We start from the raw sequence: 19225 nt of genomic DNA, 5'->3' as shown, positions 1-19225 counted from the left end.
GATCAAATAGGATTAATGTTAATGAAGACAAATTGATCATCACAACATTATTGGACAAAGGTGTGTGATTGCTTTTTTCTTATTAAAATCATACTAAACTACCTCAGCTTTCCCTCTGATGTCTGTGAGCCTCATCTCCACTTCCACTTCCTGCTGCTGTTCCAGGTCTCCAAGAATACACTCATTGACTTCCCCCTCAGACAATTTGTAATTTTCTAGACGCATTTGTTCAAGTCGACTCTCATAGCACAGCCCAACAGCTATTGGAATGACAGAAGATTAATAGTACAACTAAATATGAAACATAAGAACAGAGTGTAACAATAATTGACAAAAATAGATAATGTGACAACTTCATGCTGCAAATTTTAATCCACACAGGCCCATCTTAGAACTGAAAAGCAGCAAATATATTTTGTGAGATATCAATTTACGTCCTGCAATATTTACTGTACATGAAGACCTCTAAAACTCTGACTGGCAAAATTCTAGCAAATACTTTGCCCAATTCCCACTGATCTTAACTCCCTACAATCAATAGAAGTTGATGTCTCTAAGTCCACACCTTCCTGAAGAATTTTCTCCAGCACAGCTACATCACTATTTTTATTGTCCTGCCAACTTTTGTGTTGGTTACGGAGTGTCTTTAGGCGCTTGGCCCTCTGTTCTACATTCAGACGTTTGGCGTTGGCCTTGTATACAGCACTGTCACGTCCTTGCAGCATGTAGATCAGTGCCTACAAAACACAACAGATGATGTAGTTTATAGAGAGAACTGAAACATTTAACAATTTTCTCTTGTGTTAAAAATGACCAACAATTCTGTAATAAAAAAAACAATCTGGCACCAATTCAAATACATTTAAATCTCTTGAACATGAAAAGAAAAATAAAATCTTAATGAAGTTTATGTGTATTTGCTGATTTATTCTTTAGATTTTAGGATGAAATATCAAAACTCCTAGAGCCACACCAGTATATTTGACTAAAACCTAAAGCATGATTCAGTAATTATTTTGTGTCCATTGTGCTTGAATGCATATATATAAAAAATTAGGAACTATTCAAATCACATTTGATTATAAATGTTATACATTTTTCTATTTCATTGATATGATGTCTACCTCTCTTTCATATGAATGTTTCTTGACAATTTCTGTGATTATCTCCCTTTGAATGCCAATCGCCCCACTAGATACAGCCTGGTCCAAGTCCATTAAGTCTCGTCCAGTTCTCAGTTGTTTGTGGCCCTTCTTTGCTGACAAGCGTAACTGGGCCAGCCTCTCTGCTCTGCTACGGTCCCAGTCAGTCGCACTAGAACAAAAAACCAATTAAAATTAGACCATAATAAAAGAATTTACCAGTACTTTTATCTCAAGTTACGACTAATTCTAAAAAATGTTTTGTGAATAAATCTTACAAAAACTATATAAGAAAAGATATGTAATTGATATAAGTCTGGAGGGTTTAACTGATAGTTTTACATGTCACATTCAAGATGAAAACCTTTGCAAAACATAATTACATGTATGAAAGCCAGTTCAAAAGTAGAACAAAAAGAAAAACACAATGCTAGTTATAAATACCTGTTTGTTTTATACTGTTGTGGACGTTCAGCCAAACCTACAGCTATAGAAGCCCCAACAAATTTTCCCTCCTCTCCAAGTAACAAATGTTGCCGTGACAACCGATTGTACTCCATGGTTATAGAGGAACTTGACAGTCCAGCGGTAGATCTCAGCCAGGTGAAGACTGCATCCTTTTCCTCCTTATACCGTTTTTGTAGGTTAATTAGTGTTGCTCCACATGTTGTGTCTCCTTTAGCGAGAAATTAATTTAAATGGATAATTAAAAAGAATGATTTTTCAATTATGACAAATGAATATTGAATGTTATAGTTCTTAAACCTGCCTGATGGTGTTGATTATCTTTAGAAGCCTTTAAAAATAAGATTGTCGTCAGAAGCGACATGTAAGTAGCACAGCAGTCATGACAGCTCAGTTGGTAACATATTGGCCTACATAACCCCAGGTTAAGGATGAAAGACAAAAACTTCAAAAAAATATGTAGATTTAAGTTATGGTACATTAGTACCATCTTGCCAATTCACATATATTATTTAGTCAATTGTATCAAATTTATCAATTTATTGAACTTATTTTATATGCTGCCCTTCCTCTCATAAAATATCAGGGGCACCTATTTCCATGTAGCTTCCAGATATCTTATCAGATCTCAATTCTTGAAATTCTAACTTGATCTATGAAGAGTTTGTACGAGAAGTAAAGGACCAAGAGAAGGGTTTAATACTGGCTGATATACCTTGAATTACTTTCTGATACTCTGTCTGAATGGCTACATCAATTTCCTGATCTGAAATGCCTTGGCCTTTCAAATTTGTCCTCATTTCATTCATCTTCATCTTTTGTTTATCGTTTTCCATCCTGACCTCTCCCATTAAGCCTGTTAGAGTAGCACTTAATGTGACCTTGGACCCAGGTAGTGTGTTAATCTGCTCTTCTAAATGACCTTCCCTCCTGAGTTGTCGTTCTTGGGAACATAGCTGTTGAAATATTTCAGGCTGGTCACCATCAATGGCTGAAAATACAGAAAACAATAGATACACATGTGTTTGCAAATTATGTACTGGGTACATCTTAAAAAACACTTTCATTATATTTGGGTTTATTTTTCTCACATTCAACTTCATAAAGAATTCATACTTTTCATCTTTGATTACTTGTGTATGATATATATATTATTCTTGAAACTTATTGAATAAGCACATATGTATATTAAAACTTTATAAGATCATTTAGATTTTTCCATATATGTACAATAAATGGAAATAATCAGCTTAATTCCATATCATGAGAATACACTGAACATCTAGTATATAACCTATGTTAGATTAATTTGACTGATATACACACAGATACTTTGAAAACTATTAAAACTTATGCACACTGTACAGGTCCAAATTTATATATTAACCATATGACAAAAGGTATTATTACTTATCTATATGAAACTAAGTTTGCTGTTTCATGGAAATGGTTTAAGAAAATGTGCATCCATTCATCTAGCCTTATCATCTGTTGCCATGTGGTACCTGAAGACAAAGATGCCATTTCATACAGGAGTTTATCTCTCAACATCTCATATTTGACCTCCATTGCCTCAATCAGATCATTTCTGGTCACATGATCTTTAGGATGTCTTTCCTCCATAGTTTCATCTGCCTCTAAACCATCATCATTCAACATGGCCTCAAGTCCATTCCTCTTCCACCTGGTCACACATATTTTTATAAAATTACTCAATCAACTTAATAAACACCAGCCTACCATGCCAAAATCCAAGTTACATGAAAACAGGTAGGTAGCACTGAAGGAAATTTTGGTGTTAAATTTAAAACCATAGAAAAACCAGGCAACCACCAAATCAAATCAATGCAATGATGAATATAATGGGAATTCCTCTAGATCACATTGTGTAACATATATAATAGCAGCAGGTCAATTTGTAAGGTACAAGGTATATTCTTGTCCTCACTTACCTGTGATTTATCCGAGTGTTTACATATTATAGTGAAAAAAATTGGTGTTTCAAGAAAACATGATATTAACAGGTAAGTGACATTAACCAAAGTGACATTAACCAAAGTGACTTTAAGCAGTTTCCATAGTATTTAAGTGTATACTTACTTGTTAAGTTTGCGTTTGACATTGTAATTGACAGAATCCCTGTAATCATCCAAGGTTTCAGTGTTGCTCTGTAGTCAGAAACCATAATACAATAATATGACATAGGCACTATACCTTCACCTGTAAAAGCAGGTTTGATTTAATCAAAGTGATATCCAATTGAACTGCCTATTTCATCGCTTCACTCAAGCGATGTATCATCATTTTAAAGGAAATTTCCACGTAAGGGAAAAAAATGTCCTTGTTTAGGGAGAGTGACAAAGGTTCCAGCCTTAAATCAGGAATCAAACAACCCAGAAATTAGATGACAAATGGAATTTTCACTTGTTAAAACAATTTTTTTTCTCAAGTGTTTTGGTAAAATGTGTTTCAAACCATTGATATATATACCTAGGTATATATGTTTGTGAATTATTTCAGACTTTTAATATGTTTTTATTTCATAACATACAAGTTTGAAAAGATATTTCCTTGCTTTTTTTCTGTTCTAAAGTTTCAGCAACCCAACTGTTCAGATCACATGCAGTTTGCTGGTTTTATTTTGCCTTTTTTACCACTTCTTATTTCCACACAATACAATAAAGCACTCACTTTTCGTGAACATCAACCATCCAAAAAACACATTTAATAGTAATTCATATTATGATCTACAATAATACCTTAGATTACCATCCAGTTTTTGTAAGCACCACATTAAATTTGTCATACATTTCTCATGTATTTGCAGCCTGTTATATTTCTTCATCCAAAATATTTAATCTAATTTAATAAAACTTAACATGTCTTTTACTCTTTCGATTTGGAGTTTTGAAGCATTATTAATCACATGAAGATATTGCCCAACAGCTAAGACTATATGTTTGCTTTATTATCAGGTATTCTCTAAGTGCTTTACTACTAACAGGAAGAGAAATTACTAAAATATCTTCAAGGTACGACTGGTAGATAGAACAGGAATTTTCTCATATGCTAGGTGTAATGGACATATTTGTAAATGGCAAGTCAAAGTTTTGACAATTTTTGTGATAATGACTTTTTGTATCTATATATTTCTGTTGTGATGTCAGACTGTTGTTTATTGGTCATTGTCATGCTAACATCATGAAGATTTTGTAAACATTCTGAAATCATTCTTTTGACTGGTCACAATATACACACATTGTATATATTGTTTGTAGCTGAAGTAAACAAGTATATTGTTAATTCATTGTGATATTCACCTCCTTTTTTTGTGGGTTGATAATACAATTTTCAGTGTAATAAATACACATTGATCAACCTTACACCATAATTATGACTGTATACTATTAGTGCTAATATCATTCTTACCATCATCTTTTTGAGGTCATCAATGTTGTTGAGTTCATGTTGTTCCTGCTGGCGATGAAGTCGTTCTTCTTCCTTTACAATGGTTTCTTCTGATGCTGGATCACCAGATGGATAACAACACAGCCACATACGAATTTCATCAAAATATACATTAGAACCAGGCGGTTCATCACGAGACTCTATAAAATCATACCAAGTTTTCATTGAGAACCTTTCCCCATGGAACTCTCTAAAAAGCAAAAGCGTATCTAGAAGAGAGATTCTGTTTGAGCCTCCATAATCAAAAGCTTGAAAATCCCAGTAGGCTTGCTGTTCTACAGATTGTCTTCGGGAAATTTCTTCCAAGACTGCAAGAAAAGATTCTCTGGAGATACGACCTCCTGCTTGGTAACCACAGACATGGAGAACTGATGCTTTAACTTGGTCGTATGTGATGTTGTCATAAGCCATATCATCATAGTAGGCATGAAGCTGCTCTGTAGTGATGAAACCTTTGCAGGCAGTGTCGATGTTGTTGAAAATTGCATTGAAATTTTGAATTCCCATTTTGTAGTAAGTTAACTTGAAATCACTTGCTTGAATAGTAAATTACTACAGTGTGTAATATTCCTTATCAAAAACAATTTTCCAAAAGACCAGCTCTTGATTATCTTCAGTTATACCTGAAATATAATTGAATGTTTATTGAATAATTTGTATATTTTATCTAATAATTCTTTTTCCCCATGAACTTATTGATTTATTACTTTTTACAATTATAAATTTTGTAATTTGTAATTCATCAGATGACTAGGCCTACAAGTGGAATAACTGTTTGAGTGGTTGCAATTGGAATTTTCATTGATTTTCCATCAATGTTGTTTAATGCAACAGTGGTAACTGCGACTAGCTGTTTGATTACTCCAAAAATAGCATTTACGGTGTAATCTTCGACGTGGGCTGATCTTATACCCATGAACAAATACACTGCCTAAAAAGATACGTCATTTTCCTCGGGATTACACCCCGACACTTCGTGAAGAAAATTAATTTCCTTGCAAGCTCACCTTTTGCAAATCGTTAACACATTACTTTCGACATATGACTTACCTTTCCACAAAGGACCAGCCCTGTGATGCAACGATAATAAGGCAAATTACATTATTTGTTTGAATTATTTAAAAGAGAAAGTAAGTATTTGTGCCGCCATATTGTATACATAACCACCAAGGTGTTCGAAACGTCATATACAAATTGACCAATCATAACCGAGCTTTTATATCAATCACGGCTCAATGGTGGAGGAAAGCGGCAATCTTGTGCAAATTTAAATACAGTTTTATGCAGAAAATCACGAGTCTCCCAATTACACAATGTGAAAGTAAACAGATCTAAATATGTTCAGATCCCTAAAATACCGCAGATATCACAACCGTTTTATTGATCAGACCACGGAATGAGATATCACAAAGTTGTTTGTTTACAAGTGTGTGCGCGTGGAAAGAAAGTTTTGAAAACAATGATGCCTGATTTTCCCAAGTTTTGTGCTTTTTCCACAGCGCCTTTCATTTGCTTTCATCCCAATCTGATTTATCATACATATGTATAAGTTCGTGGTTGTATGCACACATAACAATCTAGCCTTAGTTAGACATTTGAAAATACCGTCGCAGAGGATACGTCTTTTGAGAGTTCATTCACGATATGCCAGCAAGTATTATTACGAGGGTCATTGAAAATTCTATTATTTGTGCATTATATATGACATATAGCCATTTAGTTTGAATGATATCCAATTATGTTGTTACATACTTGTGCCACATATATAGACAGCATCCTTTCAACAATTCTTCCTGCATAGCAACATTTTAAGTGTCACAAATCAAAACAGTAAGATTAATAATTTAGAATTATTTACTACAGTCACACCACCGTACTTCCAAATGCCTGGTAGTCTCCCTTTGGGGTGTACTGTCGAGACATCACGGTAGCTCGCCCAGAATCTAGGTCACCTCCTGATACATATTTATTCCCCAGAGAGCATTCGAAACGTTATCATCCATCCTTTCCATTATACAGCTGTTATGTATATGCTATATATATATACATAAGGTTTATAGTGTATAAGGGGAGACTATTGAAGGGGAGGTAACTCCCATCGCCTTTCTTGTAACAGTTATGTGGACTAAGACCACAATTAAATACTTCCGGGTTCAGTACCCCACGAATGAAGTCCCTAAAAATGTATGTATATTTGGGAAAAAAATAATATGCCTCTTTGAATTGGATGTTTGCCTATAAATTTGCTGTAGATGTGTTATAGAGATGATAATCTAGCTGTCAGTGTGTAAATCATTCATATTGAACATGTATTTTGTGCTGCAGGATCCGGTGTAAAAAGTCCTGTTTTCACCTTTACCCCTGACCCGGATGTATATAATTGACGTTGGTGACACATATGGAGGTATATCTCCAGAAAATGCCCAACATGATGGGTTGAAACTTTTACATTTTGCTTCTCAGATGTTGATCTTGGCCAGGTGAAATGGAAATTTGCAGATGAAACTTTGGGACTTAGTTATGAATTTTAATGTTAATATGAAACATATAGTGAAATTAATTGTGGTCTTAGTCCATGTAGTTCTTCGTTGAAGAGATAAAAAAAAAGTTTAGTGGAATAACAGAGAAGATGGAAACACATGGATGGGTTTTAGTCATATGTGTCTTAAGTCTTTAACACGGCTATATAGATGCTGTCGTTTCTCACACTATTCATGTAGATGTCATTCTTTCACCATGAAATCTGGACTTTTACTATGTATACGGTATATAATTTAGACGGAAAAGGATTAAAACTATAATTTACCTCATTAATTTGTTTTCCGGTCTCGTTTTCTCTTTGTATTTTTATATATTGGCAATCTAATATCTATTTGGAATGAAAATAATCTTCATATTACTTTAGAATTCAGTTAATTTTGCTCACGTCCAACTGGGATAGACAAGGTATGAGATTTCGACCGATTCCGAAGCAAAATTAGTGACATATATGTTATTTCTTTAGCAGTTCCGTACAAAAAACGACGAAGAAAATGTTTGTCTTTTTTGTTTATTGTGACATCCAAACTCAGAATCGACAACAAAAATAATAAATGAAAACATATTAACAACAAACATATAATAATAAATCTGTAACATACTATCTTTGCAATCAGCAATCAATAAACAAAAGACCTTTATCCTGCAACAGCTGTCTCAGGCAAAAAGTTATTAGATTATCAAAGCTACTCACAGTTTGGTTTATCGTAAGTGATAATTTCCAAGAAAAACAGTCCTTACAGAAGATTTTATTTTAAATATAAAGACAGTCAGTTTCAAAATGATAAGACATCAAAGTTATTATGTTTACATATCCAATAAGGTTTCAAATCTTTGCGTGATGAAGCATGTGGGGCCCGCCTCAATAAATACATCATAGGTAACTGGGATATATACAGTGGATTAAAACAAATTCAAGAGACGCTATCAGCAGGCTACACCACATTGCCACAACAGTGTATATTATGAAATATTCATGTAAACAGGAAGTGACTTCATCACACGATTAACACAGTTTCTCGGAAATACGACAATATGTACATAAGTGAATGACGGCCACGTCCTGGTGTCACGTGAAACTCCCAAACCCCCCCCCCCCCCCTCCACACACACACCAAAATCCCTCACGTTAAGTTGTGAGAAACAGATATAATACAAAATATATAATCCGTATGTCAACTCAGTATTTTAATTAAAATACAGGTAAACATTTAGTGGTTAACTATACCTTGTACTTTTTTTTTATCAATAAACATTTTATTTAAAACATATTTAACATACATATTCGGACTATGTTTACAGAGATATTTTTATGAATAAAAAAGAGATACCAAGATGCATAGTTCATTAATCCGCTGTTGGTTTCATTGTTATAGTTACACTGGTGAAGTAAGTAACTTGTCTTTATTATATACAGATTTTAATTTGCTCGGACATCTGTCGCTCTATTATACGATCTACGGTTTACCTAAAGTAGGGCCATGTGTATCGCCATCCTTAATTTTTTTGTACCTCACTCCGTACTAATATCAAGTCAGGAACCGTTGGTTCATCTCTGTAATAGAATGAAATAAAGTTTTCATACATTCAAGAAACTTAGTAATGATATACTTTCAGATCTAATAGTGTCTTCTCTTTAAGCCCAGTATTTAAATGTTGTTTCTCCCTATTTAAACACCTATGTGCATTGATTTGTATTTACTAACGAATCTATATAACAATCTCGAATAGCCTTAGTTAGTAGTATTGATGTTAAATATGAGACTGACCTTTAAAACAGAAACGACATAAATTTTCATCGCGATTGATACTGTAGTAGCCGCGGAATTGTCTTTGGTGTCCTGTCTAGTACCCGTAAACTGAAGAATGTGTCAACAGTGTCCGTTCGCTTGTATAGTCGTAGGGTTGACATAGCAGTACTTTATCATCTAATTATCTACTTAATTTAATTATGTATAAAACATCTTTTACATATTAAACCTATAAAATATATCATAAACGAATAAAATATCTCGTAAATATATGAAATATTTTTTAAAACATCTAATATGTCACAAAAAAAACCATTTATAAATACAATATAATTTACTAGATTTTCGGATCGAGATTGCTCCATAAATAAACGTTTAGTTTAAACATATTTTATTGACAATGACATTGACAATAGGATTAGTCAGTAAGTTTTACCAACTTATGAATGACTTCTCCTACAACATACACATAAACATTTACATAAATATGATCACGTGGTGACATGAAACTATTATAATAGTCATTTTTAAGTAAAATGTATAAGTGGACAAAAAATAAAGAAAGAGACAGAGAGATAAGAACAGGGTATGGCATAGGGAAAGAGAAATAGAAAGAGGGATGTAGAATGGGAGAGAGAGAAAGAGAGAAAAAAAAGGGGGGAGGGGGAAGAGAGGAGAGAGAATTTAAGTGAATCTTCCTGACCTTCCTGGGAATGTTTGGACCGATTTGGCCATTTTAAGGTTATCATCCACAGAGATATTAGAGTCACCATTGCAAAGAATATTTACATTAACAATACCGTCACACCATATTAATTCTTGGTATAGTGCTCTATGTTGATCAGCATATAAAGGACAATTAAAAAAAAAGATGATAAGAATCTTCACACGGGTGCCCACATTGACACTCTGGTGAATTTACAAGATTAGCCCTAAAAAGATCATAATTGAGTGGACTTGCACGGTTTCGGAGACGACAGTGGATGATATTTAATTTTCTGGAGCCATAACTAATAAATTGCTTGTGGAGAGTACTATTCACAGACATAGATTTTTTAAGATTTAGCTTGAAGGAATTTAAAGTGGGTGAATTTCTAATATCATTGTTCAGGTTGTTCCAAAGATTAGTTGCAGAAGGAAAAAAAGAATTATGAGATATTTGTAAACGGAATTGTTGATCTCTCATTAAATGGGCTCGTCTTAAATTATAGGGGACTAAGTTACCAACAATATCAGGTAATAAATCAATAAGGAAATCAGGTGCCAAGTTGTTAACTATCGAGTAAAAGAGGGAGAGCTTCCTGGCTTCTCTTCTTTTTGAAAGAGGTAACCATCCTGTTTCTCTATATAGAAAATCTATTTTTGTGTAAATAGGTAAACCTGTGACTATTCTGGCAGCTTCTAATTGGATTTTTTCTAATGACAGGGAATTTGTTTCACTACAGTTGCCCCATACCTCACATGCATATTCAAGAAGTGGTCGGATATAAGTTAAGAATAATTTCTCTAAATTATGTCTATTCAATATGAGTTTTAATTTACGTAGGGTTGCAATATATTTTGAGATTTTACTAACAATATAATCTACATGTAGGTTCCATTTACCGTCGTTAGAAATAATAACACCTAAGTGTTTATGCTGATTGGTGATTTTGATAGGTATGTTGTCGAAAATGACAGAGGGGACAAAAGGAAGTTGAAGATTTGAAATCATAAGGGCTTCGGTTTTTATGGGATTGAAGGACATCAGCCAATCTTTAGACCAAGTTTCAAGTTTTCTGAGATCAGATCTTGCTGCGGATTCAATTTGATTTAAATTACTAGAGGAATAAGAGAGGGATGTATCATCAGCGAAAAGTCTAGACAGGGAGATAAGTTCGCAAGAAATATCATTTATGTACATTAAGAAGAAGAGTGGCCCAAGGACTGATTCTTGGGGTACACCGGCAATTATAGGTTTGTATGAAGAAAGTGCATCTTTTATAAAAACTGCCTGTTTTCTTTCATAGAGATAGTTACGTATCCAGAGAAGAAGTTTTCCACAAATGCCATATTTCTCTAGTTTGTGTAGAAGACCTTTATGCCACACTCGGTCAAAGGCCTTCGAGAAATCACAAAAAATCAAAACAGTATGCTCATATTTTTCCAAAGAAGTAATTATTGAGTGATATAATTCAATGAGTTGATGGGTTGTAGAATGGTTGGGTAAGAAACCTGATTGGTACTTATAGATAAGATCATTTTGTACTAAATGATTGTATATGTGTTTATAAACAACACGCTCAAATAGCTTACCCAAACAACTTAACAATGAAATAGGCCTATAGTTTGAAACAATACTTGGATCATTAGCTTTAAATACGGGCAAAACATGGGCAATTTTCCAGCCATTTGGATATATACCAGATGATAAGGAATAATTGAAAATGATAGATAATGGTACAGAAATTTCAGTAGATAGTAACTTTAGCATTTTGTGACTAATACCGTCGGGTCCTGATGCTTTGTTTGTATCAAGTATATTGACGATGTCTTCAATTTCTTTAGGTAGTAATATTATTTCATTTAAGACTGAATCAGTTCGCCTCTCAAAAAAGGGTAAAGCTTTATCAAGGTCAGTTTCTAATAATGTACAAACAGAACTGAAATAATTATTCAATAATTCACATTTACTGTTGTTATCATATATAATTTCATTAGTATTACTGTCTAAAAGTGGGGATATGTCAGTATGTTTACTAACTTTTAAAATATTGCGAAGAAGTTTCCAATATGCCTTAGGGTTGTTTTTGCTATTATCAATAGTTGAATCTATATTTTCATAAAAAAATTCTTTAGCTCGTTTAACCATGTTGTTTATTTTATTTCTAATATGTTTGTATTTATTTCTATTTGTTTCAGTATTGTTATTAAACATTATCTTTTTTAATCTTTCCCTTTTCCTTATATTGTTTCTGATGATCCCATTCATCCATGGTTTGTCCCCTTCCCGTACTAATATTTCTTTAGATGGTATACACTTTATTATATCCTCAAAAAATTTCTCAGTAAAAGATGAACACATTTCATTTACATCAGATATGTTGTTAAGGACATCATTCCAAGGGATGCTAGCGAACATTGTTTTGAGTTCATCAATGTTACATTGGTTATATAGCCATACTTTTCTCTTAAAACTATGTCTAATTTTGACAGGTATACTGATAATAGCAAAAACAGCATCATGGTCACTAATAGCACGATCAATTTCAATTACATCAGAAAAAGTTACATTTACATTATCACTTACAATAATTGGGTCAAGAAGAGTAGATGAGTTATCAGTTAGTCTAGTAGGTTCTGTTATTACATTTCTTAGGTTATAATCAGAGAGAATATTGTTTAAATGGCCCCTAATATTTTTTAGGAAATCAACATTAAGATCACCTGTAATTATTATATTAGATGTTTCTTCGAAAGCTATATCAACAGAGTGACGGAGATGATGCCATAATGTAGCATCATTATGAGAGGGAGGTCTATAAATATTACAAAGCAAATAAAGGGTATTTTTAAATTTAATCTGGGACCATATAATTTCATCATTACCAAATTCCAAGTCATTTCTTCTTGTAGCAAAGAGAGATTCAGAAAAATAAATTGCAACACCTCCCCCGAACATATTTCTATCATTTCGAAAAGGTTTAGTAAAGCCATCAATAGCAATTTCAGGATTTATTATAGAATCATCCAAATGAGTTTCGGTAATACAGAGAATATCAACATCATGTAATAATGAACTTAGGTAATTAACTTTGTTACGTAAACTTCGAATATTCAAATGGAGTAAACTGAGAGCACTGATAGTAGAATCATTAATTAGATTGGGTCCTGGGTTTGGATGTATGTCACCTGCTATTAATAAAATAATTATAACTATATTGAATGGATGGAGGATGTAATGGGACAACTGCAGTAGCAAAAAAGATAACAGGTTCAGACAGTTAAGATGCGATATGAATGTTCTGAAGTACTTAAAATAATTGTGGATGAAAACCAAGGTGACTGGTATACTAGAAATTTTACAATAAAAACACCCAATGGCAGCCCTCCATGCACTTACATCATTTCCCATCATGGGGGGTTAAAAATAAAAGTCATAGGACATTGCTGGAGGTCTGCCAATGTTCTGCAGAATGGACAAACATATTCTAGGAAGGGAGGTTGGAGCAAAACAGGAAAGAAGATGGAATTGAATGGAGGAAGAAATAAAGCATTTGTTTGGTTGAAGAACACAGGATAGGTCAAGTAACAAAAAGAGTAAAGATTGAGCAAGAGGCAATGTAAAACAAACAGTAAAGGGAGTGACAGAGAAATACACATTTTAGGGGATCTATGATTTAAAATATACCAGTAGGGAATAAGAGTTTGGTGAATTATTAGAGATTTAAATAGAGTAGACAAAGATAGATACCAGGGCTAATATGATAGCATTGATATATATATTTCATATTGGTAAGCATAACAAAAATAATAGATTGTAGACAATGATCCACCTGCACCTAACTTGCTAAGTGTGATCCAACCACTTGTAAACGCGACAAAAGTCTCTATATTTAAGTGGTTAGAAGTACTTACAGGATAGATTTATAATTTGACGCTTTCTTTTTTTCTATTCTGGTGCTGTGTCCACCAACACAACCAAGACAGTGACACGGTAAGCAGAAGAAATAGCGAAATAAAGGTAGCAAGTCGCCAAAAGTCTGTCGGCTCTGAAATGTAGAGACACGGACTTAAATAAAAATCAGTATTTACTTAGTGGGATTTACGACTGTTGTTTACGACTGTAAGGCCTTTAGGTACACAAATAATCAACTTAGTAAGTTAGTAAGTAAGATGGATGGATTGGTCGGTAGGTAGATATGTAGAGTTTTCCACTTCTAAACACGATTTTAATTTGATAGGTTATAATAGTCCATCATGCCGTTATTGTCGATGTCCATATTTTGTATACAAGTCAAGAGATTATAAATCTTATTTAGATGACTATTTTTCAAAATAATACATACCCATTATCTGCGTTTTCTCACCAAATTAAAGGTCAGCTGAATTACCCACCTAAAATGTGAAAAACACAAGGCGATGTCACTGCCCTCTACTGAAGGTCATATCTGCACTTATTGTTTACTGCTTACGGGAATTCTTATCAACTTACAATGAATAAGCATCTTCCCAAAAACATTGAATATAAAAAAAAACACAAAAGATAAATTACATAACCATCATTTATAAACTTGAGTTATGTCGTCTTAAATTGTAAATAAAAGAAGTCACTTCAACCCTGTTTTATTACATTGGAACAGCCTATATCGGTGCTTGGCACAAATCATTAAACTGATTAGGTAGATCAGGATAATCACACACCGAACACATGGTATGTAAGCAGAATATGTAAAATTATACCTTAGTGTTCTTGGAAATTGTATGACCTGTATATAAAATTAATATACACTAGACGAAGTAGATGAAAAGCAGCACGTGTCTCGTACCTGTTACACTTGTGGTAAATAGATAAACACCGTCAAAATGATACAAAATAAAGTTACTTCAAACGAACACATCTTACCTTTAATCTTTTAATATCTTCCTCTCTTAAAGTGGCACTGATATAAGATTGCAAAATTTGCATGTCTTTGTGCATGGGTTTTTTTTTTTTTTTTTTTTAGTAAAAGAAAGTACTTAACTTTTAATATGATAATACGCTGAAATATGAGTTCGCTGTAATTGCATGCATCACCAAATAGCCCGGTAAATGGTGAAGTAACAAGTCATCTTGGCATAGCAAAACAATACGTAGATTGACTTTCAACAAGAAATTGCGGGTGTTTTCTGTCAGAAGTTTTTATACCTACACACGATCTTTAATCGATAAACATTTTTATTTACACAATATTTCCTCAGTGGTCATGGAACTCCATTTGTTTGTAAGAAACATGATATCGTCTACTGATGACAAGCTGAAGATATGAAAAGGATTTCTGATTTAATTTTAAAGATAACATAATTATAATGCATCATAGCAAAATGCACACCCTAAAAATCAGGTTGAGTATTGAGAAAAACTCTAAAGGGCCAGAACACATCAAAATTAAACTGAAATAACTTTTGAAAAATCTTTGTTTACACATGTATGCATAAAAAGCTACGGAATTCAGTAGTAGACCATAAAGTGTATATTTATCCAACAAAGAAGTACTTACTAACTTTCTCAGAGTGGGTAGGTCAGTCTGTCTGGCTGCTCACAAGATTATAGATATATCTGCTAACACGTATTGTGGAAGTCCACGTCGGATTTATCAATGGTTCTAAATGTATGTACTCTTCTGAGGTAAAACCGAAACTATTTTTAGTCTACACGTACGCACTGAATCATTGTAGTGAGTATGTTGATTTCATCTCGCAGAACGGAAACTAAACACTGTTTTGTATTTAATACCTTTCACTGCCTTATCAATGCTCGTGAAATTATGTTTGTATATTTTTAAGTGAAAAAATAAATGAAAATTACTAATTCACAGTTTGTTGGTATCATCTTTATATAATATTCAACACATAATAAACTGCATGTACGTGTGACACGTGAAGCGCTACGGACTATGTAATAAAGGTACGTGCGCTAGTAGTATTTACTCGATATCGTTGCCTATCTAATACAGGCGTTTATTTCAAAATTTCATGTTTACATATAACTTCAGAACTTTGAAGCTACTTGAATTTATTTCACCTACATAGCGGTCCTGCAGTATTACGTAAAATCAAATAATGGACGACGGTAAACTACCTCGTCCTTACCTAAAGGGATAATAAATAAATTCATGTTCTTGATTTCTTAGACCATGTATCTGTCGCTTTGTATGTTCTATTAAAGGGGACTGCTGCTGTGATTTCGGTAATATCTGCTTTCATCAGTAATCTATATACAAACCAAAAGTAGCTATTTATCTTGACCTTTATAATTATATACACATATATATGCAGCTTATTTCTGTTACATATGTATACAATATGAACATGGACTTTGCCCGCTTATAAGTTCCAAAAAAGCCATTTATATTTACACATAATTGACATATTTACGTCATTTACTTAATTAGAATAGGAAATTCGACAATTAAGATACGCACACAGAGGACTGGTACATTGTATTTGATACTCGCAATCCGAAAGCTGACTATTTCTGTCATGATGTACTAATAGATCATATACATATATGGTAACGCACGGTGTACGTGTAACTGATTCATGTTGTCGTAACCTTGTTTTTAAATGCCATTCGCTTAAAAACGATTTTTAATGTCATGCAGCGTCGATTTTCTGTGTTTTCCAGGGTTAATGATCAGGCTTTAATCACAATTAAACTGAGCTGATTATCTTTGTGGATCGTTTTGTTTCCGAATTTACAGGTGGTTTATAGGTGGTTTAATAATATGGATTAATGTGAGGACAACTGATATGATAGCATTCTGTAAGTTCAGAATCAAGAATTGTGTAAAATAGTGTAAACTTTGTTTTATTTAAATTTCAACATACCATAATAGGAATTATGCAATTTACAAAATAGTAAAGGAAACAAAAAACAAGTGTCATGATTCTTATGTATTGTTACCTGATTAATTTACAACAGTTACAGCCACAGGAATGTAGTGATTTGAACAACAGATTAAACAAAAGGGGGAAGGAGGCAAAGGAATAACACAGTATGTATATCCATAAACTGCATTGAGTATGTGGAACACGAATCGACTTAATACATAGTCAGCTTACTATTTTGGTGCACGCCAGTTTAGCGGATGAACGAATTTAAAAAATCACCCGAAACAAGATTACCACCAGGATATGAACGTTTAAATGTACTAGAATTGTCGATAAAATCATAAAAAAGCTGTAAATAAACACTTGATGTATATCAAAATTGTATTACATTTATACAGCCACTGAATAGATATTGACAAATTTAGAATGTCACCGTGTTCGCCATGATTACTAAAAACGTTGCAGTTCACATGCTAACCATCATACTTCCAAATTAAAGCCCATAAAACACTTTCCCGCCTCGTCCCTGACACGTCTTGCACTTTTAAGGTAACTGGTCACTTAAATGATTTATCATAACAATGGCCACTTATTGACATACTGTGGTATGAAATTTGCACAATGGCAAAATGAAGAGAACGACCATATAAATAAAACATTTTAAACATACTAATATAAGTAATGAAACACAACATGCATAAATACATTGTTATAAGGATAATCTTCAGTTTGAAAGCTGAAAGTTTTTAGAATGTAATGTTGGACGGATTGAAAAATTGTAGTATTTTCTTGTTGAGGTATCACCATACATTAAGAGATTTATAGCTGATGCGGCAAACTAAATGTATGGATCTGTCAAGGTATTATATAATGAGTTTGGTTTTCAATGACACCGCCATAGATTTGACCCAGACGTATTCCTTAGAAGTAGTATGGTGGTGGACTTGGATTATCAGTAGATCAAAGAAAGGCCTTTAAATGAGAAATGGAAGGGTTAGTTCAAACAGTTAAGGGAAGATAACTGCAAATGTTTACAGCAGATGGAAGAAATGCTTTCAGATAAATATTTGTTTTATAAGGAATAGATATGAGACATGATGGGTCAGAAAGTCCGGCATATTAACATCAGTAACTGAATTAAGTACAGAGATTATATAAATGCTCTATTTTGATAAAACAATTTATGAAATTGTTAACATTTTATGAAGATGTCTATCAATATCATCTTTTTCCATCCAGCCTCGTTGTGTAGATTTTCTTAGCTTTTAAGTTTGCTAGCACCTATTACAATCCTAGCAGAAGTTCCAAATCGACATTTTCTAGTTGCAAATATTTGTTCTTTAAGAATGCTATCCCAGACGATATTTTCATATTGTAATAATGATCTAATGAACGAAATGTATGGGTTTTGTAATGTTTGCCTGTCAAGATTGAATTTTAAAGTTTGCATAACATTTAATCTAGTCGTTGCTTTCTGAATAATTAGTTTGACATGTTCAACACAACCAAAATTGTTCGAAAAAATCTCCCGAGTGTTCATGTAAAATGATATTTCTTCATTGCACATACGTAAGATCAGATAAGGTTGATTGAGTCATGTTTCCGTTTTTTAGAATTAAAATCGACTGTCCAGTCTTAAACCATTCAGTATTGTTTTGTAGACTCTACCCTGTTGTTTGCTTTTAATGCGTTATCAGTGATCATGTACATAAAAGTGTCATCAGCAAATAAGTTAATGAAATATTTTATATCGTTGACAATGTCATTAACATAGATTTAAAACAATAAAGATCCAATTATTGAACCCTGAGAAACCACGGCTTTAATTTCTGCCCAATCAGAATGAATATCATTGATAATGATTCATCGTTTTCTATTCGTTGAGTAGTTTCGAACCATTTTAGTAGAAATAAAGATATTTCAATTTTCTATAAGTTATGCAATATTACTCTACGCCAAACCCTTTCAAATACTTTTATTTCTTTGCCAGAGTCTAATGCCTTACTGCTGAACCATTATAAGTTATTTTAAGACAGTCATTTTATAAAGCAATTTAGTATGAAATACGAATGTATAGTTAGAAATTTACATCTGCACTATTTCTAGGTGATGTTAAAGTAAGCGATCAGATATTAACTTACAAATGGTCAACAGTCTTTGTTGATCTACAGCTAATGTTACATACGCTTCTTATACGCTAGTCTTATCCTCCTTTACTTTTATATGGACCTAAATGAAAAACGTTATTTTCTGCATGTTTTGCCCTAAGCCCATCGATATGGGTTTCCG

The 19225-nt window shown here is 33.2% G+C and overlaps 1 protein-coding gene across 1 annotated transcript in view; it reads right to left on the bottom strand.

Annotated features, from left to right (window-relative positions):
* Window positions 1–5582, bottom strand: part of LOC132561536 (trichohyalin-like) — a 58580-nt gene extending 52998 nt beyond the window's left edge. The window contains exons 1-8 of the mRNA XM_060226238.1: window positions 5037–5582; window positions 3708–3775; window positions 3113–3291; window positions 2323–2598; window positions 1587–1818; window positions 1125–1314; window positions 566–737; window positions 103–260 (exon numbers count right to left, since the gene is read on the bottom strand). Coding sequence (XP_060082221.1) covers window positions 103–260; window positions 566–737; window positions 1125–1314; window positions 1587–1818; window positions 2323–2598; window positions 3113–3291; window positions 3708–3775; window positions 5037–5582 — 1821 coding nt within the window. The remainder of the gene's footprint in view (window positions 1–102; window positions 261–565; window positions 738–1124; window positions 1315–1586; window positions 1819–2322; window positions 2599–3112; window positions 3292–3707; window positions 3776–5036) is intronic.
* Between the last annotated feature and the right edge of the window lie 13643 nt (window positions 5583–19225).

Source organism: Ylistrum balloti, unplaced genomic scaffold (assembly GCF_031769215.1).
Source record: "Ylistrum balloti isolate Yb309-2 unplaced genomic scaffold, AGI_CSIRO_Ybal_v1 Utg371224, whole genome shotgun sequence".
Lineage (NCBI taxonomy): Eukaryota > Metazoa > Mollusca > Bivalvia > Pectinida > Pectinidae > Ylistrum > Ylistrum balloti.
The sequence above is the reverse complement of the archived record's forward strand: the minus strand, read 5'-3'. Positions and strand labels throughout refer to the sequence as shown.